The sequence below is a fragment of the Podarcis vaucheri genome, assembly GCF_965113315.1.
Source record: "Podarcis vaucheri genome assembly, chromosome: 13".
NCBI classification, from domain to species: domain Eukaryota; kingdom Metazoa; phylum Chordata; class Lepidosauria; order Squamata; family Lacertidae; genus Podarcis; species Podarcis vaucheri.
In genome coordinates this window covers 4627983-4655446 of record NC_138751.1, presented here as the reverse complement: position 1 = coordinate 4655446, position 27464 = coordinate 4627983, and the positions used below count along the sequence as shown (strand labels likewise).

Here is a 27464-nt window from a genome sequence, read left to right as displayed (position 1 = left end):
AGGAAATGAACACATTCCTATGCCCCACAAATAACCCAGAGATGCATTTTGAATAAAAGGACACATTCTACTCTTGTAAAAACACGCTGATTTCCCGACCGTCCGTGGGCCAGATTGAGAAGGCGATTGGGCCGCATCCGGCCCCCGGGCGTTAGGTTGCCTACCCATGGCCTGACTCCAGGACATGGAACACAACTTTAAAGATGGGTGTTAAGAGGATTTGATGTATATAAGGCGCTTCCGAACTGTTCCTCCGTGCTCCTGGATGTACGTGCTTCTGAATCGGAGCGCCTATTCCCAGAATCGCTGCAGGGATGGAATTTGGGGGTCCAGCGGGGTCATCTTGTCCAGCCCCCCGCAATGCAAGATCGTTCCCCGCCAGGGGTGTGCCGCTCTTCCACACGCACATCCTGGTTACTCTTAAAAAGTTATTTTAAAGGGGTTGGGTATCACACACACACCCTTCTTGTCATCCGTGTGTTTTTTCCGAGGAGAGAGTTGGGAGGGTTTAATAATAATAATAATAATAATAATAATAATAATAATAATAATTTCTTCATATCCCTCCCCAGCCGAAGCTGGGCTCAGAGTGGTTAACAGCAATAAAAGTAACACAGGTTTGGGGTTCAGAATGGCAAATCTGCTTGCAGGCTTTCCCGTAGGGCGGAGGTTTTGGGGAGACTGTGGGAGACAGTGCCCCACAACCAGTGTTAGTGATCAGCTGGGCGTGTTCTGTGACTGGTGTGGGTCCAATTGCAGCTCCGTGGAGATCTCTAGGCGCTTAGTTGGCGGCATACATCCCCCTCTGGCTGGTCCAAACAGGTGAGCAGAAGAGCTCATTTACTGCTCCCCCCCCCAGCTAAATTAATCCCCACAACGACCCTGAAAGGTAGGCGAAGAGGCTGCGACTGAGTCCCAGGTCCGTCCCCCCCGGGAGCCTCATGACTGAGTGGGGATTTGAACCCACATCTCCCAGGTCCCAGTCCGACACACTAACCCTGGCTTCCTCAACCTCAGCCCTTCAGATGTTTGGAAACTACAATTCCCATCATCCCTGACCACTGGTCCTGCTAGCTAGGGTGCGTGGGAGTTGTAGTCCCAAAACATCTGGAGGGCCAAGGTTGAGGAAGCCTGCAGTCTAACCCATGGGAAGGCAAACTAAGGCCCAATCGCCTTCTCAATCCAGCCAGCGGACAGTCCGTGAATCAGCGCGATTTTACATTAGTAGAATGCGTCCTTTTATTTAAAATGCATCTCTGGGTTATTTGTGAGGCCTGCCTGGAGTTTTTACATGAGTAGAATGTGTGCTTTTATTTAAAGTGCATCTCTGGGTTATTTGTGGGGCATAGGAATTCGTTCATTTTTATTTATTTTTTCAAAATATAGTCTGGTCCCCCCACAAGGTTTGAGGGACAGTGGACCAGCCCCCTGCTGAAAAAGTCTGCTGACCCCTGCTCTAACCACAACACCCCACTGCCTTCCTAGAGTCCTTCTGCTATGGGGCAGCTCTAGAAATTAAGTAGGTAAATGAATATGGGGAAAGCAAAACGCCACTTAGAAAAGATCTGGAATATTTTCCTTGACGCTTGCAGTTGCTTTTATTCCAGATGGTTTTATTTGATGTTTAACGTGCTGCAAACCGCTTTGAGATCGTTTCGTTAAACTGTACAGGGGTATAGAAATGAAATGAAAAACAACAACAGAATTGCTTTGGAGCTTCTGTTTGTGTGTTTACCTTTAAATATTGTCGCACCACTTTAGTGGCTCTCAAAGTAGAAGAGGAGAAAGACGACGGGTCGTCCTACTCTGAGTAGCCCCATATAAATTACTAAACCCAAGTTAGCATTGTCCCTTAATTTCAGCAGGCGTATTCGAAGAAGCATTGACTGCCACCCAAAAATACAGAATGAAGCAAGTCGTTTTTTGACTTTTAATAATAATAATAATAATAATAATTTATTATTTATACCCCGCCCATCTGGCTGAGTTTCCCCAGCCACTCTGGGCGGCTCCCAACCAGAGGTTTAAAAACAACCTCTGTTTACAAAACAACATGTTTTGTTACTTATAGGTATAGTTGTTAATTGTGCATATTCAGTTGTTCAGAGGGGCAATTCAGTGCATTATTGAGTTGTGTATTTTGGCCAGGGGTGTGTGTAACCTGGTCTGGTGGCGTGGGTGGTGCTGTGGGTTAAACCACAGAGCCTAGGCCTAGGACTTGCCGGTCAGAAGGTCGGCGGTTCGAATCCCCGCAACTGGGTGAGCTCCCGTTGCTCGGTCCCTGCTCCTGCCAACCTAGCAGCTCAATAGGTACCGCTCTGGCGGGAAGGTGAACGGCGTTTCCGTGCGCTGCTCTAGTTCGCCAGAAGCGGCTTAGTCCTGCTGGCCACATGACCCGGAAGCTGTACGCCGGCTCCCTCGGCCAATAAAACGAGATGAGCGCCGCTACCCCAGAGTCGGCCACGACTGGACCCAATGGTCAGGGGTCCCTTTACCTTTACTTTACACACCCCTTAGGGACGCAGGTGGCGCTGTGGTCTAAACCACAGAGCCTAGGGCTTGCTGATCAGAAGGTCAGCGGTTCGAATCCCTGTGACGGGGTGAGCTCCCGTTGTACATTCCCTGCTCCTGCCAACCTAGCAGTTCGAAAGCACGTCAAAAGTGCAAGTAGATAAATAGGTACCGCTCCGGCGGGAAGGTAAACGGCGTTTCCGTGTGCTGCTCTGGTTCACCAGAAGCGGCTTAGTCATGCTGGCCACATGACCCGGAAGCTGTACGCCGGCTCCCTCGGCCAATAAAGCGAGATGAGCGCCACAACCCCAGAGTCGGCCACGACTGGACCTAACGGTCAGGGGTCCCTTTACCTTTACCTTTAACCTGGTCTGGAGGGACTGGGAGGTGATGATTTTGCTTGAGGGAGGTGTGGTCCTTGCTATTTCAAGACCCATGCCCTCCCCACCAGCGTCTGGTTGCACAAGGCAGCAGGTTGTAGCTCAGCCCCAAACATCTTTCAGAGCGTTTCTGGGTCACTCTCCTTCCCTTTATTCCCACGCCCAATGATGGAATGCATGTTTCTGCATCCTTATGTGCTTTGCTCGCGCATTGCCGCTGGGTGAAGATTTTGGGTCCTGCAAGCACCTTAAGACATTCCAGTACGCGACAGCATCATCTGCGGGCCCTCGGAAGGCTTTTTGTGGCAGAGAGATCTTGCAATCCCTGGGTTGTTTTTCATTTTTTAGCACATTCTTTGCACTGGGTTCGCTGTGGGGTTTGCCTGTGGAAATGTGCAAACAGGCCTATTGCTGCGGTTTTTATTTTTAACACTGTGTGCATCCGTAGAACGTTGAGTGTGTTTTCTTAGCCAGTTTTTCTTTAGTCCCTGTAAAAAACGGGGGCCGTGGTGGCGTGTTGCGTTGGAGGAGACGAAGGAACTGGCATGACGTCATGGACGATTTGGCCAATCACAGCTCAGCATCGCTTCCGTGCCTTTGCTTGCTGACGTACGCATTGGCCATGGTTGTCATGAGTCTGCGCTGACATTTGCTTTTATTTCCTCCCAAATAAGCAGTTGTGTCAATATCCCCAGGAGCCTTTCATCCCTTTTTCCAGGACCTGAGTTCGAGATCTTGTAGCTATGCAGCAGGACCTCTCCTGCCCCTCTCGGAGCTGTTGGCTTTTGCCCAGGAGGACTCCAAGCCTCTGTCAGGGTCGTAAGCGACTTCCTTTGCCGAGGAAAAAGAGCCGAAGTGTTTGGTGTTTCTATGGCGACGCCTGGTGTTGTTTTTCGGTTAATGATTTGCGAGCGCTCGGCTACTTCCTTTGGCTTTGGAAGCGATTTTCTTGTCTTTGCTTGAAAGGGAAAAATAATCCGTCAGAGTTATTTATTAGCTCCAGAACAGCATCGGCTGGACTCTGCCTGACGCACAGGCGGCTGTCCATCAACACCCCCCTTCCACCTTAACTACAGCTGACTTGCACCCCTTGCGATTTCCCCTCTGATGCATGCAGATGCATACTTGTTTTTTCACATACACCCCCTGATTTGACTCGGCGCTTCGCCAGAATTGTACCCGACTGCGCCACATAGCACGTGCCCTACCACTTTTTCTGAACCCTTGACCTCTGCGCTGCATTGAACTCAGATCTAAGACCTCTCCCATCAGACTGTGGCTGTAAGATGCGCAGAAAAACTCACGACGGCCTTCTTTTCGTGCGGCTCCGATGATGCACATTATTGTTGTTTAGTTGTGTCCGCCTCTTCGTGACCCCCTGGACCAGAGCACGCCAGGCCCTCCTGTCTTCCACTGCCTCCCGCAGTTTGGTCAAACTCATGTTAGTAGCTTTGAGAACACTGTCCAACCATCTCGTCCTCTGTCATCCCCTTCTCCTTGGGCCCTCCATCTTTCCCAACATCAGGGTCTTTTCCAGGGAGTCTTCTCTTCTCATGAGGTGGCCAAAGTCTTGGAGCCTCAGCTTCAGGATCTGTCCTTCCAGTGAGCATTCAGGGCTGATTTCCTTCAGAATGAAGAAGTTTGATCTTCTTGCAGTCCGTGAGATTCTCAAGAGTCTCCTCCAGCACCAGAATTCAAAAGCATTCATTCTTTGGCGATCAGCCTTCTTGATGGTCCAGCTCTCACTTCCGTACATCACTACTGGGAAAACCATAGTGCCGTTATATTCCAGATTTCCTGCAAAATCGACACAGAATGCAACCCTGTCACCCCTCTTTTCCTCCAGTCTCCAGAAGCGCACCCTCCGAGATATCTGCCTGTGCCGGACACACTCCATCCTGGCCGTGGTCATCTCGCGCTCCCGACCACATTGCCCGTTCTGGAATCGCATCATGCCCGCTGCGCGCCAGGCGTAGAAACCCCGCTACTGAGGGCTCCCCGCGCAGGCCGAATCCAACTGGGTGACGCTTCTCGGCCTCTCGGCCTGACCCACATACCGAAACAGCGTCTGGCTTTCTCCCTATGGACACATAACACCCGTCGTTTTGCAGAGGAATGCGCAACCGCGCAGCCCCCCCTTTTTGCAGCTGACACCCAAGACACCTGAAGCCCCTTTCGGCCCGACGGTGTCGGTGTGGCGGATCGCGTCCCCGTCTTTGAGTACACCCTTCTCTAACACCCGACTGCAGATCCTGACACACACAGGCTGACGCAGGCCTGATCGCAGCGATCCCCGCGCCCCCGGCCTGTTGCGCAGCAAAGGTTACGCTGCCTGGACCCGTCAGGCAGTGACTTTTGGAGGCTGTGGCCTCTCTGGCAGCCAGGAAGGGCTTTTAATTTCTCTCTCCTCTTCCGCCCTCTCTGCCTGCCTGCCTTTCTGCATTCTTCTAGTGCTAAGCTGGGGAGGGAGGATGTTAACACAAGGCAGTCGGCGCTGCTGAGATCACAGGCTCTCCGGAAATGGCAGAGGATCGGGTTCCTTTGGCTGCGCAAGCTCGGAGGCTCAGCTCTCCCCACCGCTCGCGGGGAAACATGGTGGGGGCTTCGATTCCGGGAGGGGAAATCTGTGGGCTGGGCAGCACCTAGGATATCCCTTGACTTTGGGGTTTTCTGAAAGCGGAGTCCGGTGGGAAGGGAGCCAGGGCTTGAGATCACACAGCGAAATTTTGCATCTTGTCCTTAGAAGCAGAATTGAACCCGGGCCTGCTGGAGCCGCAGCAAGGCCTTCTGAGGGTTCTGGATTCGAATCCAGGGCTTCGTTTTAGAGGGGCAGGCAGCCGTTTGTGGCCCAAAGCTAGTGGAAAACTGGTGCCCCCTCCTCTGTGAATGCTGCGCAGAAGAGGCAGCAAGAAAGATGGGGAAAGGGAGGACCGAATTCCCCCCTGCTCTGAGCCACACAACCTTAAAAAAAAAAAGTCCGCAAATCTGTGCTCAAAGGGGAACAGAAATAGCAACTCGGCAAGCTGGTGACATCCTTTATTTTATTTTAAGGTTTCTGGATTTTTCAGGAGGCGGAACGTAAGAGCAATTGAGGCGCTTCCAGCCTCTCTCGCTGTTCGCTCCCAGTATCTACCATTTAATTAGACATCTATACGTGACTCTTTTTTTTTAGTAATCTAAATGTACTGAAACCTGTAAGTTTGGGCTGGAAGGTGTTAATCACAAAGTCCTTTTAATTGTGCGAATAGGGGCAAATTTTCCATGATGTGCGTATGAGGAACGGATACAACTTTTCTGCCGAAATGGCGGGCAAGAATTCAGGGAAAGATGATGAAAGCAAGGGTTGATTGTTGTTGTTTTTAAAAAAGAGTGACGCTGTGGAAAAATACGAGCCTTTAAAATATTTTTAAATGCAGTGGGTATTGTTTTCGATCTTATTTCTCTCTTCAGTCAGAAGTAACAGGAACGGCACGTTAAAAAGATAAGTCCTGGTTGATACTGCTAACTGTCATATTTGACAGAGGGAAATCTGAGAATTTCAGACCATCGTAACCTTTTTCTTCCTAGGAAGGATAGTCAGTCACGCACTCGGTTTTCTTGAAAAAATAAAGCAAGTTTCTAGTTCTGATGAATGGGGGGGGCGGTATTTGAATTCATTCCTGCGCCTAATAGACCATGGCTTTGGCTGGGGAGGGTGGGATATAAATAAAATGTTGTTATTATTATTATAGAATCAGAATTGCAGGTAGATTGAGGGCTGGGTGTGTTTTATGGAGGGTGCCAGGAAGTGACTACAGTCATACCTCGGGATAAATGTGCTTCAAGTTAAGTATTTTCGGGTTGCGCTCCGCGGCGACCCAGAAGTAACAGAGCATGTTACTTCTGGGTTTTGCCGCACGCGCATGCACAGATGGTGAAAATGACGTCTTGTGCATGCACGGAAGCGGCAAGACGTGGCACGCGCAGACGCGGGTTGTGTTCGCTTCAGGATGCGAACGGGGCTTTGAGATGGATCCCGTTCGCAGCCCGAGGTACCACTGGACTCCAGGGGTCAGCAAGGTTTCTCTTGCCTGGGCCGGATTGGTCCGGCGGAGATCCGTCCATGAGCTGGATCACGTGTGCTTGTCAGTGCGCGATTTCCGGCACGTGCGCAGACGCAATTTCCGGCACCACGGAAGTGAGTCCCCGTACCGCGCTGCATTGGTTTAGCGCAGCGCGTGAGTGGTCAGCTCAGTTTGGGGGCGGCTCAGAGGCCGGTCAAATGACCTCCGCGGGCCGCTTTTGGCCCATGGGCCTTTGGTTGCTGACCCCTGGCCTATTCTATCCCCTCTTGAGGCCTGGGATCCTGTTCATAGCTGTCAACTTTCCCCTTTTCTTGCGAGGAATCCTATTTCGAATGAGGGGATTTCCCTTAAAAAAAGGGAAGCGTTGACAGCTGTGATCCTGTTTCTGACCCCAAATGCAACAGAGCCTCAACTCTGCCCGCCGTTTGACCATTTCTGCCCTCTTTTTAGAAAAATCCAAAACTGAAACGAAAAGCTGCATAGGTTTTAATGGAAGATTCCTTTTCTAGCGGCAGAATTTAAGGTGTGTTGGGCACAGGGATGACAAACAGTTTAAATTTGGGCTAACACATCGTCTCTTTTTCTCCCCCCCGCCACCCAGACGGTCCTGTTCAGGCGGATTTGGAGACAGCATCTTGAGCAACAGGGACACAAACACCCAGTAGATGTGGTCTACTCGTGTAGGTAAGGCTGACGTCCATCACCCTTCCTTTCTACTGGGTCTCCTTGGGGTGCTGTCAAGAGGGAAAGAGGTGCTGGCCGGGGCTTCTGGGAAACGTAGTCCTAACCCCCAGGTGTGGGGAAGAAGGCCTGCCGTGGGTCTCCATGGAAACGTCACCGCGCTTCCCTCTTCCGGTCGCCATAGCGACAGCGGCTGTATCTAGGCCAGTCACCACCCCATCTGTGTCTCCGCGGCAACGGTGCCTGGATCTAGGCCAGCCCCTGCTTCTAGCTCTGGTCCCCATGGCAACCGCCGGCAGGTTGCCGTGACTCGGCTCGGCCTCTTTCTAGAGCCTTCGCTTTGGCTCATCGCCTCCTTCTAGAACGTTCCGTTTCGCTCGCCATTTTTTAACCCATGGGTTGGTTTCCAAGTCCGCCCGGCCTGAAAGTTGCCTTGCAAAACAGCCTTACCCTTGGCTGGGTGGTCTAGGCCAGATAACTGGCTCTGCAGATGATGATGATGATGATGATGATGATAATAATAATAATTAATAATAATAATAATAATAATAATAATAATAATAATAATAATACTTTTATTTATACGCCGCCCTCCCCAGCCAAGACCGGGCTCAGGGCGGCTAACACCAGATATAAAAACAATGGATTAAAATACAACTTAAAAACAAGATTAAAATACAAATTAGAATTCTGGAATTGGAAGGGACCCCGCGGGTCATCTAGTCCAACCCCACGCAATGCTGGAATTCTGCCCACAGCCATCCCTGGGTGGGCTCGAACCACCAACCTTCTGGTTCACAGCCAGATGCGCTGACCCACTACACCACACGTTTTTTGGTTTCTCTGCCCTGGAGGGTCCCCACCCCAAGTTTGCAGCCTCTTAATATTTATTTGTTCAGCCCCATCAGCATACAAGGCCAGTCTGTTACAGTTGCATAGATCCCTTTCCTCCTGGAGCTAAATTACAAACAGAAATGGACTTTAACAGGAGGAACCTATACAAATTAATTGTTTCGTGTGGGACCTGGAGTGAGGTGTCCACAGGCTCTGAATCCAGTCTCGGCCTTCCTATCTTGATGAGACATAAGGCCGTTTGGCGGCCGTTTCTATTGATCTGTTTTGGTTGTCATGCTGTTGGCTGCAGGGTGGTGATAGGCATCTCAGCCCTTCCCAATTGTACAAAGAGCTTGGCTTTTCCTTTTTAAAAAAGAACGAGACCTTGTTATGTTTGGGAGGGTGACTGCTACATTCAGGGGTTTTTGTTTTGTTTTGTTTTTATTTTTTTATATATATACATTTTTATTGGTTTTTTAAACATATCATTTCCAGCAATCATATAATATAATTTCTTATCTCATACAATGTTTTAGAATTCCATCCTCTGATGATTTTTCATTCTATATCACTTATTCTGCATTTCTTAATTTCTCTGTTACTTTTAGTTATCATTAACTAATAACTCTCCACCCGGGACGCGGGTGGCGCTGTGGGTTAAACCACAGAGCCTAGGACTTGCCGATCAGAAGGTTGGCGGTTCGAATCCCCGCAATGACGGGGTGAGCTCCCGTTGCTCAGTCCCTGCTCCTGCCAACCTAGCAGTTCGAAAGCACGTCAAAGTGCAAGTAGATAAAGAGGTACCGCTCCGGCGGGAAGGTAAACGGCGTTTCCGTGCACTGCTCTGGTTCACCAGTCCTGCTGGCCACATGACCCGGAAGCTGTATGCCGGCTCCCTCGGCCAATAAAGCGAGATGAGCGCCGCAACCCCAGAGTTGGCCATGACTGGGCCTAATAGTCAGGGATCCCTTTACCTTAATAACTCTCCTCCTAGTCTTTCCTGCAATATTTCAAATAGTCCTCCTTACAAAACTTCCTGCAGTCCTACTAGCGTAATCTGTTCATTACAATTACTTTTGTTTTGTTTTTTTAATGGGGAAAAACTGAGGCAGAGAGCGGAGGGAGGGGGAATGAATTTTGAGACGGCAGCAGCGGAAACTTGTCTGAAAGGCTCTTGAATTTACCACCTCCTAAGGCTGCAGGGTGGCTTGTGACGAGGGCCTCTGAGCATGTGTGAATTGCATTTTCCATTTCCACAAGCCTGCGCAAGTCTGGAATTTCTAGAAGGCGAGGCTGCCTCCACCAAGACACTTGGAACAAAATATACAGATTTTTCCTGTTTCATCCTTGCAACTTCCCCTGCATGGCAGGCTTGGCAGAGATAGAGATTCCCCAAGTGGCTGAAGGTCACAAAGCTCTACCTCTCTTTCACATCAGAACCGGTGAAGGTCCTGTGTGAGTGTCTGGAGGCAGTTGGAGGATGGATGGTGGCTAACAGATTGAGGTTGAATCCTGACATGACTGTTCTTGGGGGACAGGGGGTGGGCAGGTGTGGGGGACTCCCTGGTCCTGAATGGGGCAACTGTGCCCCCGAAGGACCAGGTGCGCAGCCTGGGAGTCATTCTGGACTCACAACTGTCCATGGAGGAGCAGGTCAGTTCTGTGTCCAGGGCAGCTGTCTGCCAGCTTCATCTGGTATGCAGGCCGAGACCCTCCCTGCCCACAGACTGTCTCACCAGAGTGGCGCATGCTCTGGTTATCTCCCGCTTGGACTACTGCAATGTGCTCTACGTGGGGCTACCTTTGAAGGTGACCCGGAAACTACAACTAATCCAGAATGCAGCAGCCAGACTGGTGACTGGGAGCGGCCGCCGAGACCACATAACACTGGTCCTGAAAGACCTACAGTGGCTCCCCGTACGTTTCTGAGCACAATTCAAAGTGTTGGTGCTGACCTTGAAAGCCCTAAACGGCCTCAAAGGCCCTGCATACCTGAAGGAGCGTCTCCACCCCCATCGTTCTGCCCGGACACTGAGGTCCAGCTCCGACGGCCTTCTGGCGGTTCCCTCACTGCGAGAAGCCAAGTTACAGGGAGCCAGGCACAGGGCCTTCTCGGTAGTGGCACCCTCCCTGTGGAACGCCCTCCCACCAGATGTCAAAGAGAACAGCAACTACCAGACTTTTAGAAGACATCTGAAGGCAGCCCTGTTTAGGGAAGCTTTTAATGTTTGATGTATTATAGCATTTTAATTTTTTTGGAAGCCACCCAGAGTGTCTGGGGAAGCCCAGCCAGATGGGCGGGGTATAAATAAAATAATAATAATAATAATGATAATAATAATAATAATAATAATTATTATTATTATTATTATTATTATTATTATTATTATTATTATTACAAAATGGGGATTTCAAACCAGGCTCAAGAACCCCACATTTGAGGAGATTAAAATTGGAGCAGAGACTTGCTGGCAGGTCTCAAAACCCGTAGAAACCTATGGATTTTCCAGCCTCGGGACAGAGGTCTTTCTCCTTCCACTGAGCACAGTGACTTTGGTAGGTTTTTAGAAACCCGCACGCAAGTCGGAAAGGCAGATTTGCCAACTTGGTGCTCATCGCGGGGTTCGGACTGCAACTCCCAGCCAGCACAGTGGACGAGAGTTGCAGTCCCAAAATATCTGGTGGGCAAAGGTTGCAGCAGAAGGCTGGTCCAGGTGAGGGTCTTTTTTTCTATCCTGGCCTTTTTCGTTCTCTCTCTCCAGTTCACAGACCCAACATTGCAGTCCTCCTCTTTCCGCCCCCCCTCCAGCCTCTTCCAGGCTGCCGTGCCGTTCCCTGCAATGTGCTGACCTCAGCCTTCGTGACTCAGACCCGCAGACATCCATCCTGCCTCACATCTTGTTTACGATCCGCCAGCCTTTCCCTCTCCCAACCGTCGCAGAGCCCGGTTTCGGTTGCAGCACCCTGGACTGCAGGCGGACAGAAGTGGCGGGCGAGGCAAATAAAGTTTTTTGCTCCCTGCTTCCCTTCCCACGACCGTTCCATTTGGGGGGGCACGCGTTCATTTCCACATTCGGGGCAGAGAGAAAATGCAGTGTCCGTGGAAGGGTCGCCCTCCGGATAGGATGGTTACGGGGACCCTTGTTGTTGTTGTTTAGTTGTTTAGTCGTGTCCGCCTCTTCGTGTCCCCCTGGAGCAGAGCACGCCAGGCACTCCTGTCTTCCACTGCCTCCCGCAGTTTGGTCAGACTCATGTTTGTAGCTTCGAGAACACTGTTCCACCATCTCGTCCTCTGTCGTCCCCTTCTCCTTGTGCCCTCCATCTTTCCCAACATCAGGGTCTTTTCCAGGGAGTCTTCTCTTCTCCTGAGGTGGCCAAAGTCTTGGAGCCTCAGGTTCAGGATCTGTACTTCCAGTGAGCACTCAGGGCGGATATCCTTCAGAATGGATAGGTTTTATCTTCTTGCAGTCCATGGGACTCTCAAGAGTCTCCTCCAGCACCAAATTCAAAAGCATCCATTCTTCGGCGATCAGCCTTCTTTATGGCACGGGGACCCTACTCAACCCTATTGAATATATGGACTTTATTCTCCTCTACCTTTCTCTCTCTCTGATGTATTTAGAGATGTTCTCGGAGCTTCAGGTCTCAGGCTCTGGCAGTATAATGGCATGTTCCAACGGGCATGTGCAGAGTGTATTTCAGCCCTGAAGGCAAAGCCTCCCAGCTCCTGTGGGGCAGGGCTCACGGAGGCAAAGTGGTTCTGTGTTACTCTCACCCTAGGTCTCTTCAACATTATTATTATTATTATTATTAATAATAATATTTCCTGCCCATCTGGGGTGGCTTCAAGGACGTATAAAGAACATAAGAAAACATCAAACCTTAAAAACCTCCCAAAATAATAATAATTTTAAGACCCAGGAGGCAATTTTGATGCCATTTAGAGAACTGCTTCTTAAGCTTTCGCCCACATATACAGTGGTACCTCAGGTTAAGTACTTAATTCGTTCCGGAGGTCTGTTCTTAACCTGAAACTGTTCTTAACCTGAGGTACCACTTTAGCTAATGGGGCCTCCTGCTGCCGTGCGATTTCTGTTCTCATCCTGAAGCAAAGTTCTTAACCCGAGGTAATATTTCTGGGTTAGTGGAGTCTGTAACCTGAAGTGTCTGTAACCCGAGGTACCACTGTATTTGCCAGGTGCTCCTGTTGCGACCCACCTTGGATCAGCCTGCGACCCGACCGTGCTGTCAGTCGAAGGTGGGGGGTGAGGTTTCCCCAAGATAACTGGGATCCCTCTGGGATCTATGCTTGGACGCTAGGGGACAGCAGGATAAATCTGTGACAGCTGTTTTGGCCCCGGTGCCAGGTAGAAAGCGTGGTTAAAGGTTAAGGGACCCCTGACCATTAGGTCCAGTTGCAGACGACTCTGGGGTTGTGGCGCTCATCTCGCTTTACTGGCCTTTACAGGTCACATGGCCAGCATGACTAAGCCGCTTCTGGCGAACCAGAGCAGAGTGCGGAAATGCCGTTTACCTTCCCGCTGAAGTGGTACCTATTTATCTACTTGCGCTTTGAGGTGCTTTCGAACTGCTAGGTTGGCAGGAGCAGGGACCGAGCAACGGGCGCTCACCCTGTCGCAGGGATTCAAACCGCTGACCTTCCAATCAGCAAGTCCTAGGCTCTGTGGTTTAACCTACAGCGCCACCCGCGTCCCTAGAAAGCGTGGTTAGAGTCAGCCTAAAGAGCCATTTCAGGCTCAAGAGATGGGGATGAAGGGGGCTGCCTAAGGACGTCTGGATGACCCCCCAGGTGGGGTGTCCAGGATCTCCTGGCCAGAGAGAGATCCTGGGTGCTGGACCTGTCGGAACGCCATCGGGTGTCTTGACCTTCCCGCACGCCCCCTCTCTGCGTTTACCCACATTCAGCCCGGGCCCACACACGTCTCCCCCTCCTCAAATTCTTGCTGTGTGCCACAGAGCGCTGCCTCTTCCTTCTCCCTCCCTCCCCAACCGTTCTCTTCGTCATCCGGGCTGGTTTCCATAGAAACCCCCTTTCCGTTTCGGTACTCCTGTCGCAGCCGGGAAGGGAGTTTATATATATGCGTGTGCGCGAGAGAAAGAGAGAGCCTCAAGGAATTGTTGCCGCCGTGTTATACGCACTCACGCATGCACACTCACCGTGCATGCAGGCACAAGCCCATTCGCACGCACGCACACAAACACACACACACGGCCTGAAATTGCGTCGTCGGGACGGTCCCACCCAGGTCGAGGGAGGAGGGAAGTTTGCGAAAGACGGGCTTGGAAGAAAAGAAAACATTGTGGGCATCCCTATTGTTCTGTCTCTCTCTCTCTCTCACACACAAGATTTTCTCCCACGTCTCTGCAGCGGGGAGAGGCCAGAGCGTGCCTTCGGGGGCCAGCCCTTGACACGAGGGGGCCGGCCGGGCCAAAGGAGGCGCCCGAGCGTCTGGGGGCAACGAAGCGAGCCTCTTGGAGCGGCTTCCGCGCTGAGCTCCGGAGAGCCGGCCGGGCCAACACATCAGCTGCTTAATCCGAGCTGGCACCGGGAAATTGTTTCCTTCAGCCATTTTAGGCTTGCCAGCTGGAGGAGCGAGCTCCTGGAGCAAAATGGCTCCCCAATGGGTGGAGTGGGGAGGGGGTGGGCGACCGGGGGGGCCCTGTGGGGAGGAGGGGTGGGCTGGGGGCTTCTCCGCTCAAACAGGCCACTCTCTCTTCCCCTGATGGCCTTCAGCCTGCCCATGCCAGCATCACCCCGCTGCTTCCCTCGGGGTGACTCATGTCAACGGCAGCCAAGCGACTTTTCGGGACTGACGGGAAGCAGAGCCCTGTGACTCTCCTGGCTGCCTTCTCCCAGCCCTTCCTACGCGTGGGTTCGAATCCCCACTCGCCGGGGGGCCTCGCTCGCTCGCTCGCTCGCTCTCGGCCTGACCAGCCTCACAGGGTTGTTGTGGAGCTGATAACGGGGAAGGAGCAGGAACTATGCCTGCCACCTTGAACCCGGGGAGGAAGAGGTGGGATTTGAATGTAATAATAATTATTATAATTATTATTTATACCCTGCCCATCTGGCTGAGTTCCTAGCCGTCAGGCAGACCCCCAGAGACCCCCTCCTGAGACCTCTCCCCCAGCTGTGGCACCCCTCTTTTCGAGAGGTCAGGGGTCACGGCTACTAGGCACCATGGCCATGTGTAAGAGCCTGGGCCTTTCCAAGCACAATTCAAAGCGTTTAGTGCTGACCTTGAAAGCCCTAAATGGCCTCAAAGGCCCAGTAGACCTGAAGGAGCGTCTCCACCCCCATCGTCCAGCCCAGACACTGAGGTCCAGCTCTGAGGGCCTTCTGGGGTTCCCTCCCTGCGAGAAGTGAGGTTTCAGGGAACCAGGCAGAGGGCCTTCTCGGTGGTGGCACCCACCCTGTGGAACCCGCCCTCCCAGCAGATGTCAAGGAAATAAGCAACTATCTGATTTTTAGAAGACATCTGAAAGCAGCCCTGTACAGTGGTACCTCGGGTTAAGTACTTAATTCGTTCTGGAGGTCCGTTCTTAACCTGAAACTGTACTTAACCTGAAGCACCGCTTTAGCTAATGGGGCCTGCCGCCGCGCCGCCGGAGCACAATTTCTGTTCTCATCCTGAAGCAAAGTTCTTAACCCGAGGTACTATTTCTGGGTTAGCGGAGTCTGTAACCTGAAGCGTATGAAATCTGAAGCGTATGTAACCCGAGGTACCACTGTATCGGGAAGTTTTAGTGTTTGATGTTTTTAGTTTGTTTTGATGTGTGCTGTGAGCTGTCCAGAGTGGCTGGGGAAACCCAGCCAGATGGGCGGGGCATAAATAAATTATTATTATTATTATTGGTGGCTCCGTTGGTTAGAGCACGGTGCTCACCACGCCAAAGGTGGCAGGTTTGATCCCCGTATGGGGCCGCTGCAAATTCCTGCTTTGCAGGCCGTTGGATGAGATGATCTTCAGGGTCTCTTCCAATTCTACGATTCCATGCTTCTATGGTCTGCCTCCACATTTGTGCTGTGCCAGTGTGGTGTAGTGGTTAAGAGCGGTGGACTCGTAATCTGGGGAACCGGGTTCGATTCTCCGCTCCTCCACATGCAGCTGCTGGGTGACCTTGGGCCAGTCACGCTTCTCTGAAGTCTCTCAGCCCCACTCACCTCACAGAGTGTTTGTTGTGGGGGAGGAAGGGAAAGGAGAATGTGAGCCGCTTTGAGACTCCTTTAGGTAGTGATAAAGCGGGATATCAAATCCAAACTCTTCCTCTTCTTCTTCTACTGTATCATTATCTAGACCCAATCTGCGTCAGAAAGCAATCCCTTCAATGAGGTGTCCTGTTGTCTATGCATATATCTAAGGGGGGCAATAGTAGCATCTTTCCAATGAATCAGTACCAGTCTTTTGACTACGTGGAGCAGTTGTCAGACCCCCCTATAACTGGTATGTTTTTTCAGGATAATAAATTAATAATAATAATTTTATTACTTATGCACAACCCATTTAGCTGGGTTGCGCCAGCCACTCAGGGTGGCTTACAACACATATAAAAACACACAATACAGTGGTACCTCGGGTTAAGTACTTAATTCGTTCTGGAGGTCCGTTCTTAACCTGAAACTGTTCTTAACCTGAAGCACCACTTTAGCTAATGGGGCCTCCTGCTGCTGCCGCGCCGCCGGAGCACAATTTCTGTTCTCATCCTGCAGCAAAGTTCTTAACCTGAAGCACTATTTCTGGGTTAGCGGAGTCTGTAACCTGAAGCGTCTGTAACCTGAAGCGTATGTAACCCGAGGTACCTCTGTAATCGTAATTATACATAGTCATAGAATCATCATAGAGTTGGAAGGGATCCTGGGGTCATCTAGTCCAACCCCCGGCAGCGCAGGAATGCTAGACAGGTGGTCCATATGGGAATCGAACCTTGGTGTTACCAGCACCACATGCCAACTAACTGAGCTGACCGGCCTATCATATGACAACTTTAAATCCCCACCCCCACCCCAATTCATAAGTGTCGGACATTCATAAACACATGTTTCAAAGAAGCAGTCTCTAAATCGAATTATTATAACAATGATAACAGCTCTCTACCTACACTGGCTCCCAGTACGTCTCCGAGCACAATTCAAAGTGTTGGTGCTGACCTTGAAAGCCCTAAACGGCCTCAAAGGCCCAGTAGACCTGAAGGAGCGTCTCCACCCCCATCATTCTGCCCGGACACTGAGGTCCAGCTCCGAGGGCCTTCTGGCGGTTCCCTTGCTGCAAGTAGCCAAGTTACAGGGAACCAGGCAGAGGGCCTTCTCGGTGGTGGCGCCCGCCCTGTGGAACGCCCTCCCTTCAGATGTGAAGGAAATAAGCAGCTATCTTATCTTTAAAAGACATCTGAAGGCAGCCCTGTTTAGGGAAGTTTTTAAAATTTAATGCTGTATTGTTTTTAACACTCGATTGGGAGCCGCCCAGAGTGGCTGGGTATAAATATATTGTTGTTGTTGTTTAGTCGTTTAGTCATTTCCACCTCTTCGTGACCCCCTGGACCAGAGCACGCCAGGCCCTCCTGTCTTCCACTGCCTCCCACAGTTTGGTCAAACTCATGCTGGTCTCTTCGAGAACACTGTCCAACCATCTTGTCCTCTGTCATCCCCTTCTCCTTGGGCCCTCCATCTTTCCCAACATCAGGGTCTTTTCCAGGGAGTCTTCTCTTCTCATGAGGTGGCCAAAGTCTTGGAGCCTCAGCTTCAGGATCTGTCCTTCCAGGGAGCACTCAGGGCTGATTTCCTTCAGAATGGAGTATAAATAATATATTATTATTATTATTTTATTATATAACAATAACAGCAGCAGCAACTAAGCCTGCATGTTTCCCCTCTTTGTTGAAAACCTCAGGCATTACTACCCCCTATTTTCTCTCTTTCTTGCAGGTCTGAGGCAGCTGAATGGCTGCAGCAATGGAGCTCACGGACATTGGCCACTCCAGCTCCCTCCTGGTCCAGCTGAACGAGCAGCGGCTCCGCGGCCAGTTCTGCGACATCACCATCATTGCTGAAGACACCAAGTTCAAGGCCCACAAGAACGTCCTCGCGGCTTCCAGCCCCTACTTCAAGGAGGTGCTGTCGGAGGAGTCCAGCTGCCAGCAGTCCAGCCAGATCCTGGAGCTCCCCGACGTCCAAGCCGAAGTCTTCTCCGACGTCCTCAACTTCATCTACAACTCCCGGCTCTCCGTGCCCAGCCCGGCCGCTGCCAAGGAGATCGGGGCCGTCGGCCGCCGCCTCGGCATCTCCCGCCTCGAGGACCTGGACGACCCCTTGGCGGGCACCAAGATGGACGACTCGGGCGGGGCTTCTTCCAGGCCGTGCAGCTCGCCGATTGACCTCACCTGCCCTTCCCGCTCGGCCGAGCCTTCCAGCCCCCTCAGCTTCCACGATTTGGCCAAAGCCTCCAGCCCGGCCAGCGACGGCCAGCCCGACCCCGAAACAGAGACCGCCAAGATCCTGTACAACCTCAGCTCGGTCGCCGCCGGGCCTCCACCCCAGCCAGACCTAGCTTATGTGCTGAAGGGAGGCGTCAGCTGGGACCATGACGACTCCCCCGGAAACCCCTCGGCCGCCAACGGCGAGGCGGACCACCAAGGGCCGGCCTCCTCTCGCTCGCCCCCGTCCAGAGCTTCCTACCCGGCCGCCAGCTCCTTCTGCTGTGGGAGCTGCGGCCGCTCCTTCACCACGTCGTCGGCGCTCAGCCTGCACATGAAACTGCACCGGACGCGCCGTTCTCTCTCCTGCCGGCACTGCGGCAAGAGCTTCATCCACATCAAGCGGCTGCAGACGCACGAGGTCTTGTGCAAGGAGATGGAGAAAGCCGAGGAGGGCGTCCCCGCGTGCGAGGCGCTGCCCAGTCCCGGGCTGCCTCCCAAGCCGCCTCCGCCGCCGTCTTCCAAGAAGAGTGTGCTGTTCCGCCACCGCGGGCTGCAGCGCATGGACTACATCTCGGACCAAGACCACTTTGTCAAAGTGGTCGACGGGCACATCATCTACTTCTGCACCGTCTGCGAGCGCTCGTACATGACGCTCTCGAGTCTCAAGCGCCACTCCAACGTCCACTCGTGGCGGAGGAAGTACCCCTGCCGCTACTGCGACAAAGTCTTCGCTCTGGCCGAGTACCGCACCAAACACGAGGTGTGGCACACGGGCGAGCGCCGCTACCAGTGCATCTTCTGCTGGGAGACCTTCGTCACCTACTACAACCTGAAGACCCACCAGAAAGCCTTCCACGGGATCAACCCCGGCCTGATCTCTTCCGAGAAGACGCCCAACGGAGGCTACAAGCCCAAGCTGAACGCCCTCAAACTCTACCGCCTCCTGCCCATGCGCTCCCAAAAGAGGCCCTACAAGACCTACAGCCAAGGCCTGGGGCCCGACAACCTCCTGCTCCCGGCTCAGCCCATCCCCATGGTGCTGGGCGACGGGGACTCCTTGGACGGCAACCTGGTCTCCTCGCTGGGCAATGGTGACATTGCTTCCGTCTTCACTGCCAACGGCGGCTCCCTGGAGATGCCCGAGCCGGAACACTTTCCGCGGCCGCAGGAAACTGCGGCGGGCCCGGAGATCCCCGCGCTCCCAGCCGCGGGCGAGAACGCTCCTTCGGACAAGAGGCCGGGACCCCTGAGCGCAGAGGCCGCCTCCGTCATTGCCTACGGGCGGCCCGCCTCCTCGGTCATCGTCCACAGCACGTCAGTGTTGTCGCAGACGCCCTCAGTGATCACCTACAACAGCAAGTCTTCTGAGGCAGGGCCTCTGCCGCCGACACAGGTGCCATCTTCCGCCGTGGCCAGGCCTATCAAGAAGCAAGTGCTAAAGGAGTACATCCAGTCACAGAAGGCAGACGAGCAGGCTATGGAAGAGAGCGGGGGCGAGCCCAGGGCCAGGGGGCCACGGTCCGGGCGGACTATGACGTACATGGCAAAGCCGGCGTACGTCGGGGCCGCCTCCGAAAGCCGCGCTGCGCCGCTCTGCCAGATCACGGTGCGCATCGGCGAGGAAGCCATCGTCAAGCGGCGGATCTCCGAGACGGACCTCATGCTGGACAAGGGCAGCCGCGTCGGGGGCAAGCGCTTTGATTTTGGGAGGGAGCAGAGCAGTGGGAAGGAGGCGGCGCCAGAAGTCCCCCACGGCAAGCACGCTGGCAGGGGGTACGCCAACGAGAGCGGCGAGGAGGAGAGCGACAGGGGCGACGCCGAAGACCAGCTGTGGCGGCCCTACTACAGCTACAAGCCCAAGCGGAAGGCCGGCTCCAGCGCCAACACACTGCCCAAGATGAAAAAGTCCCGGTGGCACCGCAAGCTCCGCTCTCTGCGCTGGATGAAAAGGACGGAGAAGGCTGGGGAGGAAGAAGAAGAGGAGGAAGAAGAGGAGGAGGAGGAGGATGTGGGGACCAGCGACTCGGTGCCGGCGGAAGTGGCCTCCGGCCGCGGGGCCGGCTCCGAAATTGAGGGGCCGAGCCAGCCCCCCAAAGCCGGGCGCGGCTCCGAGTGGAAGCACGAGTGCGGCGCCTGTGGCAAGCTGTTCTCCGCGCTCAAGAAACTGAGGAAGCACGAGCGAGTGCACGGGCGCCTCGCCAAGGACAACCCGCCCCTGGCGCCCTCGCAGGCCCACCGCGTCGGCCGCAAGCCCCTGGTCAAGTTCACCTGCGCCCGCTGCACCAAGGTGTGCAAGACGGCCGCGGCTCTCAGCCGCCACATGAAGCGCCATGAGGGTGAGCTGCCCGAGCCGCCGCCCTTGCCGGCCCTCACCACCGTCATCGCCTACTCCAAGAAGGCGGCGGAGGCTCCTCCCGTGGCTGTCGTGCCGGCGCCCGTCGTCAAAGAGGAGACCATGCAGGAGATGCAGGTGTCGTCCTCCAGTGGCGAAGCGCCCTTGTGCCCGCAAGAGGTCCCCGAGGAGGAGGAGGAGGAGGGGCCTGTGGCGGTGGACATGCAGCCTTACGGACGCCACACCCCGGTGCCAGAAGAGGATGCCGTGCCCCTGGCAGAGGGGAACAAGTCTCCGTTTCCAGAGGAGCTCAGTGCCCACCCGCCCGTTCTGGAGGCGGCCACCAGCCTCGCCGAACTCCCGCCAAGGTTACCGCACTCCCTGCAGGACCCCGTCATCTCGCACACGGGTCTTGCTCTGAAAGAGGCCTTGGCGCCTGAGCTGGAGGAGGAGCGATACCCTGTCCAGGAGTACCCGCTACCCTTGCTGGTGCCGGGCAGCTGTCGGACCCGGAAGGACCTGGAGGACAAGCCGCCCTCATTCCTCGCCTACCCCAGCGCCATCCAGTTCAGCGGCGTGGGCAAGGCGGGCGGCGGCGACGGCGCGGACGGCGGCAAGGTCTGCTTCTACCCGGACCCCTACCCTCTGATGTACGGCCACCAACTGCTGGCGGCCTACCCCTACAACTTCACCCTCCCGGTAGCTCTGAACATGGTCGTCCCGGACGAGAAGGGGCAGCCGCTGCCGTTCCTGCCCGGCGTCTTCAGCTACTCGGTGAACCCGTGCCGTGGCGAGGTCCACGACGGCTCTGCCGCTGCGGCCTCCAGCGTGGCCATGGCGATGGGGGCTGGCGTGGCACACGAAGGCAGAGGGGAGCTGCCCTCCCCGGAGAGGCTGAAGAAAGGGAGCCTTCTCTGAGGGGGAGGACCAAGGGAGGTTGGGGCGGAGGGGGTCAGCCGGGGGCGAGGGGCGCCACCGCTTCCGCCTCTCCCAAGATGGCGCCCTCTCGTGGCTTTGGACAACAGCTCCCACCCAGCCAGTGGAGGGTTTGGGGCGCTCTGGGGTTGTGGAAGGCGCCCCCCTCCTCCCCGAGAAGGGATGTTCGGGGCGGAGGGGTGGGGGCAGATTGCAGTGGCAGCGCTGCGGCAGAGAGAGAGACAGAGCTATGGAACTCAGAGGTGAGCATTGAGTGGCGTTGGGGGGATGCATAGCGCAGCCCCTTGACCCACAACTTCACATCCCCGTGGTTTGTCGAGTGGGCACATCGTAGATAAGACTTTTTTTTTTTAACAGACAAAAAAAAAAAAGACGTAGCAGCGAAAATAGGTACAGGGTAACCCCTCTTCCCCCCCTTCTCCCAACCACACCCCATATGAATGTCTTCTTGCTCCGTATATATATTTTCAGAGTGAACTTGCACAAGCAAATCTTCGTCGTCGTCTCCCCCCTCCCCAATCCTGCTCCCCCCTCCCCTTCTTGGCTCTCCCTGTTACCCCTGCCTGGGAGGGGACGCCTCTGCTTTGGGGGGCGGAGCTCTTTTTCGGCTGGGAGGAGGAGCCTCTGCTTTGGGGGCGGAGCTCTTTTCCGGCTCCTCCCACCAGCCGATGCCCCTTTTATCTCTTGCCTTCCAGGTCTCTTCCTTCCCCAAATCACCATTTCCCCCCCTGCCAAGGGGGAAAAGGTCTCATTCCACAGAACTGTCTCCCCCCTCTCCCCCCTTTTTTGGGGGGTGTGTGCCCTCTGGCCCCCCCTCCTCCGGCCCAGCGCCTCGGATCTCTAGCCTCTGCTTTTGGCAGCTGCGTTATTTCTCCCTGTTCGTTTTTTTTGTTTTGCAGCTTGAAGGGGATGAATCACATTTTCCTTTCGGCTGGATGGAGGAGGAGGAGGAAGGGGTGGGGTGGGGTGGGGGGAGGAGGAGGAGGAGGGCAGGGTGTCCTGTTGAGATGGTGAGGAGGGGAGAGGAGGGTTCTGTAGAATCTGGTCTTCCAGGTTTTTTGCAACAGCCACAAAAGAGCAACAGCAGCTTTGCATCGCATCTGGACGCACTTTGCAGGAGTGGGGGCTGCCAAGTTTGCTGCCACCCTGGTAGCATGCCCTTCTCTCTCTCTCTCTCTCTCTCTCTCTCTCTCTCTCTCTCTTGGGGGGGGGTGCCCTTTCAGCCGGAGTGGGGTGGGCAAGCAGACCGGATTCCACTGTGTACTGTGATTTTAATTTCCGCCGAGCTCATCCCACTTCTGCCGCCTTTGCAAAAAACAACAGCACAGCACATAACCCCGCCCTCCCAGTAACACACATTCCCTCCCACTTCCTCCATACTGGGATTTACCTCCCCAAAACACACACACAAACACACACAACGCCTAAACTCGGCAATAGGGCAGTTGGGTTACATTTCACAGTCCAGGAATTAAAAACCCAAAAGCCCTCTTCTGCGTGCGTTCCTTCTCTCTCTTTCTCAATAAATAAACAAACTAGTCCTACCTAGTGCAAGAAAGCATTTTTCCAGCTGCGGCTTAAGCGAGCTTTCAGCCTCCTGAGGATTGAAAGGGGCACAGGCATTTGTCATGCCAATGAGCATTCTGGACCACTTAGGTTTACATTTGCATCAGGGGGAAAAACTCCCTTATTTTTAGCCAGCCCTGTCCATAAGGCGGCTGGGCAAGTCTTCAAAATGGTTTTAAGATATGGAAATGTTCCCTTCCTCTCCAGGAAGGCGATCAAAACACTGTTCTTCCTTACCCCTCCCTCTTCCCTTCTCTTGCTATGAACCCAAATAAATAAGTAATGGAATATTTTTTAGGATTTAGGGAGAACTGAGTGCGGCTTTCCAGAAGGCCACTCTGCATATTTTGGGGGGAGTGGGTGTATTATTATTATTATTTTAGATTAGAGAATATGGGCAGGGCGGGGTTAGGGATGGCAATCGCCCCATTATTTTAAAAAGCCTTAGGTGTTTTATAAGCCTGGGGGTAATGCCCCCTGTCTACTTCCAAGATGAAAAAACATTTAAATTTGTGGATATTTTTTGGCTTACGAAAGGACCAAAACAGTGGGGATTTTGTTTTTTTCCCTTTAAAAACAAAAACACAATAACCCCTAATTAGTAGGGGGTGGCGAAAGAAAACTCACCCTTCTAGGGAAAACTGCATGAACTTTAAAAAGCAAGCAGAAAGATTTTGAAGAAACAGTATGTGGAGGTTTTCGATATCGAAGATTTTTAAAGAGAGGGGCAGGATTTTGCCTAAAGGCTTAGGACAACGGGAGGAGGAAAGGAGAGTTAGGCATGCCAGATGTTTTGGCGCACCTTTCGCAAAATGGGCCGGTCCCCTCCAGGTTTTTGTGATTCAAAATATCTGAAAAGCCCTAGGTTGGGGAAAAGGCTCATTTAATGCAGAACTCCAGACGATAGCAGGGTCCTGCTGCTAGATTTCTGGGTGCGATGAGCTTTCGGACTTCCAAAGGTTCCTGTTGAACAGTAGGAGCAAAATAGCTTCCGCCCTCCTCCAAAATATAAGGTAACTGAGATTCCTGCATTGCATGGGGTTGGTATGGATGACCTTTGGGTACCTCCGACAATTCTGTGCTTTCGATAAGCTAGCAGAAATGGAGACAGTCAACCCAGGAGTGGAGTTTTCTGCAAAGAAAGGGACATGCAATTCCTTTCTGGAATCGAAATCACTCCTGACCACCCTCTTACTGCTAAAATGAGCTTCAACTTTGGCCCCACCCCTGAAACTTGCAGCCTTCGCTGCGTATTTTTGCTTCCGCAACCTCCTTCCGGAAACTAGAAAGTTCTGGCCAAGGGAGGTCGTTTTTTTTTTTTGGGGGGGGTAACCTTAACCCACCCTGCCTCCGCCAGCCTCAATTCTCAGCTTTAAGTGTTAAAAAAAAACCTCTCTAGACTTCCCTTAATATTTTAAGGGATGCAAAACGCCTCCTCCATTGCCCTCAAAGGCCTCCTGTTGAATTTTCCCGTCTCCCCCCCCCCCAGTGGAACCAAGGCATCTCCATCTTCTGTGGGCCTTGCCAGGCCTGCTCGGAGACTGGCGCTTGAACAAGGGGGGGGGCAAGGATCAGAAGGGCTTCCAAAGAAAGACTGGCTTGCAGGGGGGCGGGAGCTGGTGGCGCCTCTGACCTCCGGTTTGGAGAGTTAAAGGGGGGTCAGGACGGAGAGAGAGAATTGCGGCGTGCAAAATTTCACCAATTGCTCCAGTGCAGGGAATATGCTGCGAGCCGCCTCTCTCGCCTAACCCCCCCCACGCATTGCAGCACAGCTGCCCCCCCCCCAATTTCTGTTTGCAGCAAACCGAGGTCTGCAAAAGGAAACCACAGTCTTCTCTCTGCAGCAGAGCAGAAACACGGCCTTGCAGATTTCTCTTCTCCCCCCCAAAAAAACCACCCCAGTTTTTGTCCAAGCAGGGCTGATAACGCCTCCTTCTCCCCCCCCATTGCAACGCAGAGCCTCCTCTAACCCCCCCCCCTCGTCGCCTCCAGCACTTTAGCGGTGCCTCCCCATGCATTCCACCTGGCCGCAGCATCCCTACTGCGGCGCACCTGCAATGCAGCAAAAAATGCACATTCCTTCTCCGCCGCTGCTGCTGCGCCACCGATAAGAAGGCACTGCTTGGGGCAAGGGGGTGCGTGGTTTTTTTTGGGGGGGTGACTTCCTGACTCTTCCTCTCCCCTCACAACCCCACCCCACATCACGCTCACAAATTCCTCCAGCATCATAAAAGACGCATTATTCTGGAGACCTGGAGTCGATTCCTTGAAAGGGCAGGCCCCTTGCGCTCGCACCCGGCCCTCCAGACCCCCTGTGTAACTCCCTCCCCTTCCGCTATGGGGCTGTGGAGATACAGCACCCCCACCCCGCCGCTCTGACCCATCCCTAGGATGGCAACCGGTCAGCAGGCCTGGGGTCGTTTTTCCGGCCTGCAAAGGTTGAAAGGTCAAGCCGGGCGGCTAAGCAGGAAGAGGCTGCGCCAGGGATTTGCCCCACGGTTTGGCAGTGGGGCACGATTCTGGTTGCGATCCAGTGTCGCCAGCGAGGACCCCTGCGCGCCTCGCAGCAGATGCGTTGAAAGAGGCCGGTCAGGGTTGAGAATGGGGAGATAGAGAGAGCACCAAAGTTATTTTTTGGGGGGGTTGCACTCTGGACCACCAGGGTGGGGAGGGCACGTGGGGCGGTCTTGGTGAGGGGCAGAAGGGCGGTCACTGACGTGTACATAGCTGTCCGTCTCTCTGATCTTTTGCACTTTTTCGCCACTGGGGGGGATCTCAGTGATTGTTGACCGTTTGCTACTGAATGTAAACTTGTCTCCCTCTTTTTGGTTTTTATTTTTTTGTTACTTTCTAGAAGCACCTCTAGGTAGTTTTATGGCACTTTAGAAGATTTGCTGAAACCGTTTTGAAAGGGGGGGGGAACGATACCAAGGGTTTAAAAACAACAACAAATAAATACAGTACGTGGGCGGGTAGCGGAGTGGCCGGATCCGTACAAAAATGTTAAATGACGAGGATGAATAATAATATCTTTTTTTGCCGCTTTTCCCCGGTCTCTGTTCCAAGTGTTCCAAGTGTGAAGAGTCCGTTAGACAAAAAAAAAAAAATACTGTATTTATCTCTCTGCATCTGTGTGTGTAACTCAAATAACTTCTTCAAAATAAAAAGACAATTATACGCTCCACGAGAAACTGTTAAGAAAGCAGCAGCGGCGAGCGCCCACCACGTATTCCAGCTTTGTGAAAACGGGGGTCACATTTAGTCTTTCGTTACCTCCCAATTGGTGGTTGCGGCTAACAATATGTAAAAATTCCACCTTTTTCTATCTGCAAAGAGTTCAAGCTGGGGCGTACATGGTTCCTTGAATCCCCACCACAACAGCCCTGCAAAACAGGCAGTGACTGGCTCCACGGAAGACAGAATTCGAACCCTGCTCTCCCAGTTCCGTGTAACCTGACGCACTAACCCAGGCTTCCTCGGCCCTCCAGATGTTTTCGGCCTACAACTCCCATGATCCCTAGCTAGCAGGATCCAGGGGTCAGGGATGCTGGGAATTGTAGTCTCGAAACATCTGGAGGGCCGAGGTCAAGGAAGCCTGCTCTAGCCACTAACCCACACTGCCACAGTCACATCGCCTCCTGTGGCCTGGGGGGGTTGTTTGCCAGGGTGTGCTGCTAAAAATAGCAGGATTTTTTTTGGGGGGGAAGGGGGCCTTATTTTTCAGAGTTGTTCTTTGCCTGTTTGAGAAGAGTATATAGAATCAGAATTGTAGATTTGGCCCCTAGGGACCTCTGAGGGTCATCCAGACCAACCCCCTGGCCCTCGGGGGGGGGGGTCCCTTCTCCAAAACCTTCGATTCTGTAATTCAGAGGAGAGAGGCTGGAAAGATGTTGTTGCTTTTTTCCTGCTGGGATTTTAACCTTTTGGGAAATAGCAATCCTGTTAAACAGCTAATATCTTTTCTGGATTTCAGACTGACCCACCTTGGGGGGTGTTTGTTTGGCCTTGGCGGAGGGGACTAGTTGTGGGGTGGGTGGACTTCAGCAAGTTCCCCCCACTCCGCCACCAACCTGTCTCTGCCCAGAAAAAATAAATCAGATTTTGGGGGCTCTGTGTGTGTCTGTGTGGGGGGAAACCACCCTCTTTTTGTGCCGTAAACCTGCTCCCTCCAGCCCCTGGTTTTAAGATTGGTTCCTGGCTTGCTGGAGGACCAATCCTGCCCTAGATCTTTGCCCCACTGACACTTAATCCTTTGCTTCTGTTGCAACCGGCAAGTAGACAAACATAGCCTTTTACCTCTGCGGATGATGACCGATTCACCTTGCTGAGAAAGCAAGGAAGGCGTGGGGTTGCTGGCCCAGAGGTGACCCCCCCCACCGGCCCCTCTGTCAAATATATCTCCCTAGAGTTTGGGGGTGGGGGGTGGCACAGCCTGGCCATAAAGGGCAAGACTCTGTCCCTCTGTGTACTTTAGCCCTAGAATCCTAGAGTTGGAAGAGACCACAAGGGCCATCGAGTCCAACCCCCTGCCAAGCAGGAAACACCATCAGAGCACTCCTGACATATGGTTGTCAAGCCTCTGCTTAAAGACCTCCAAAGTAGGAGACTCCACCACACTCCTTGGCAGCAAATTCCACTGTCAAACAGCTCTTACTGTCAGGAAGTTCTTCCTAATGTTTAGGTGGAATCTTCTTTCTTGTAGTTTGGATCCATTGCTCCGTGTCC

At 53.3% G+C, this 27464-nt stretch overlaps 1 protein-coding gene across 3 annotated transcripts in view; it reads left to right on the top strand.

The window, feature by feature from the left end:
- The window catches only part of ZBTB4 (zinc finger and BTB domain containing 4), a 32566-nt gene extending 6636 nt beyond the window's left edge, over positions 1-25930 (top strand). The window contains exons 1-3 of one of the 3 annotated variants that reach the window (XM_082197512.1): positions 5329-5486; positions 7557-7639; positions 17415-25930. In XM_082197512.1, the coding sequence (XP_082053638.1) occupies positions 17430-21155 (3726 nt within the window). In that variant the 5' untranslated portion in view covers positions 5329-5486; positions 7557-7639; positions 17415-17429 and the 3' untranslated portion in view covers positions 21156-25930. The other 2 variants (XM_082197513.1, XM_082197511.1) reach the window with 2 other exon arrangements.
- Positions 25931-27464: the final 1534 nt, after the last annotated feature.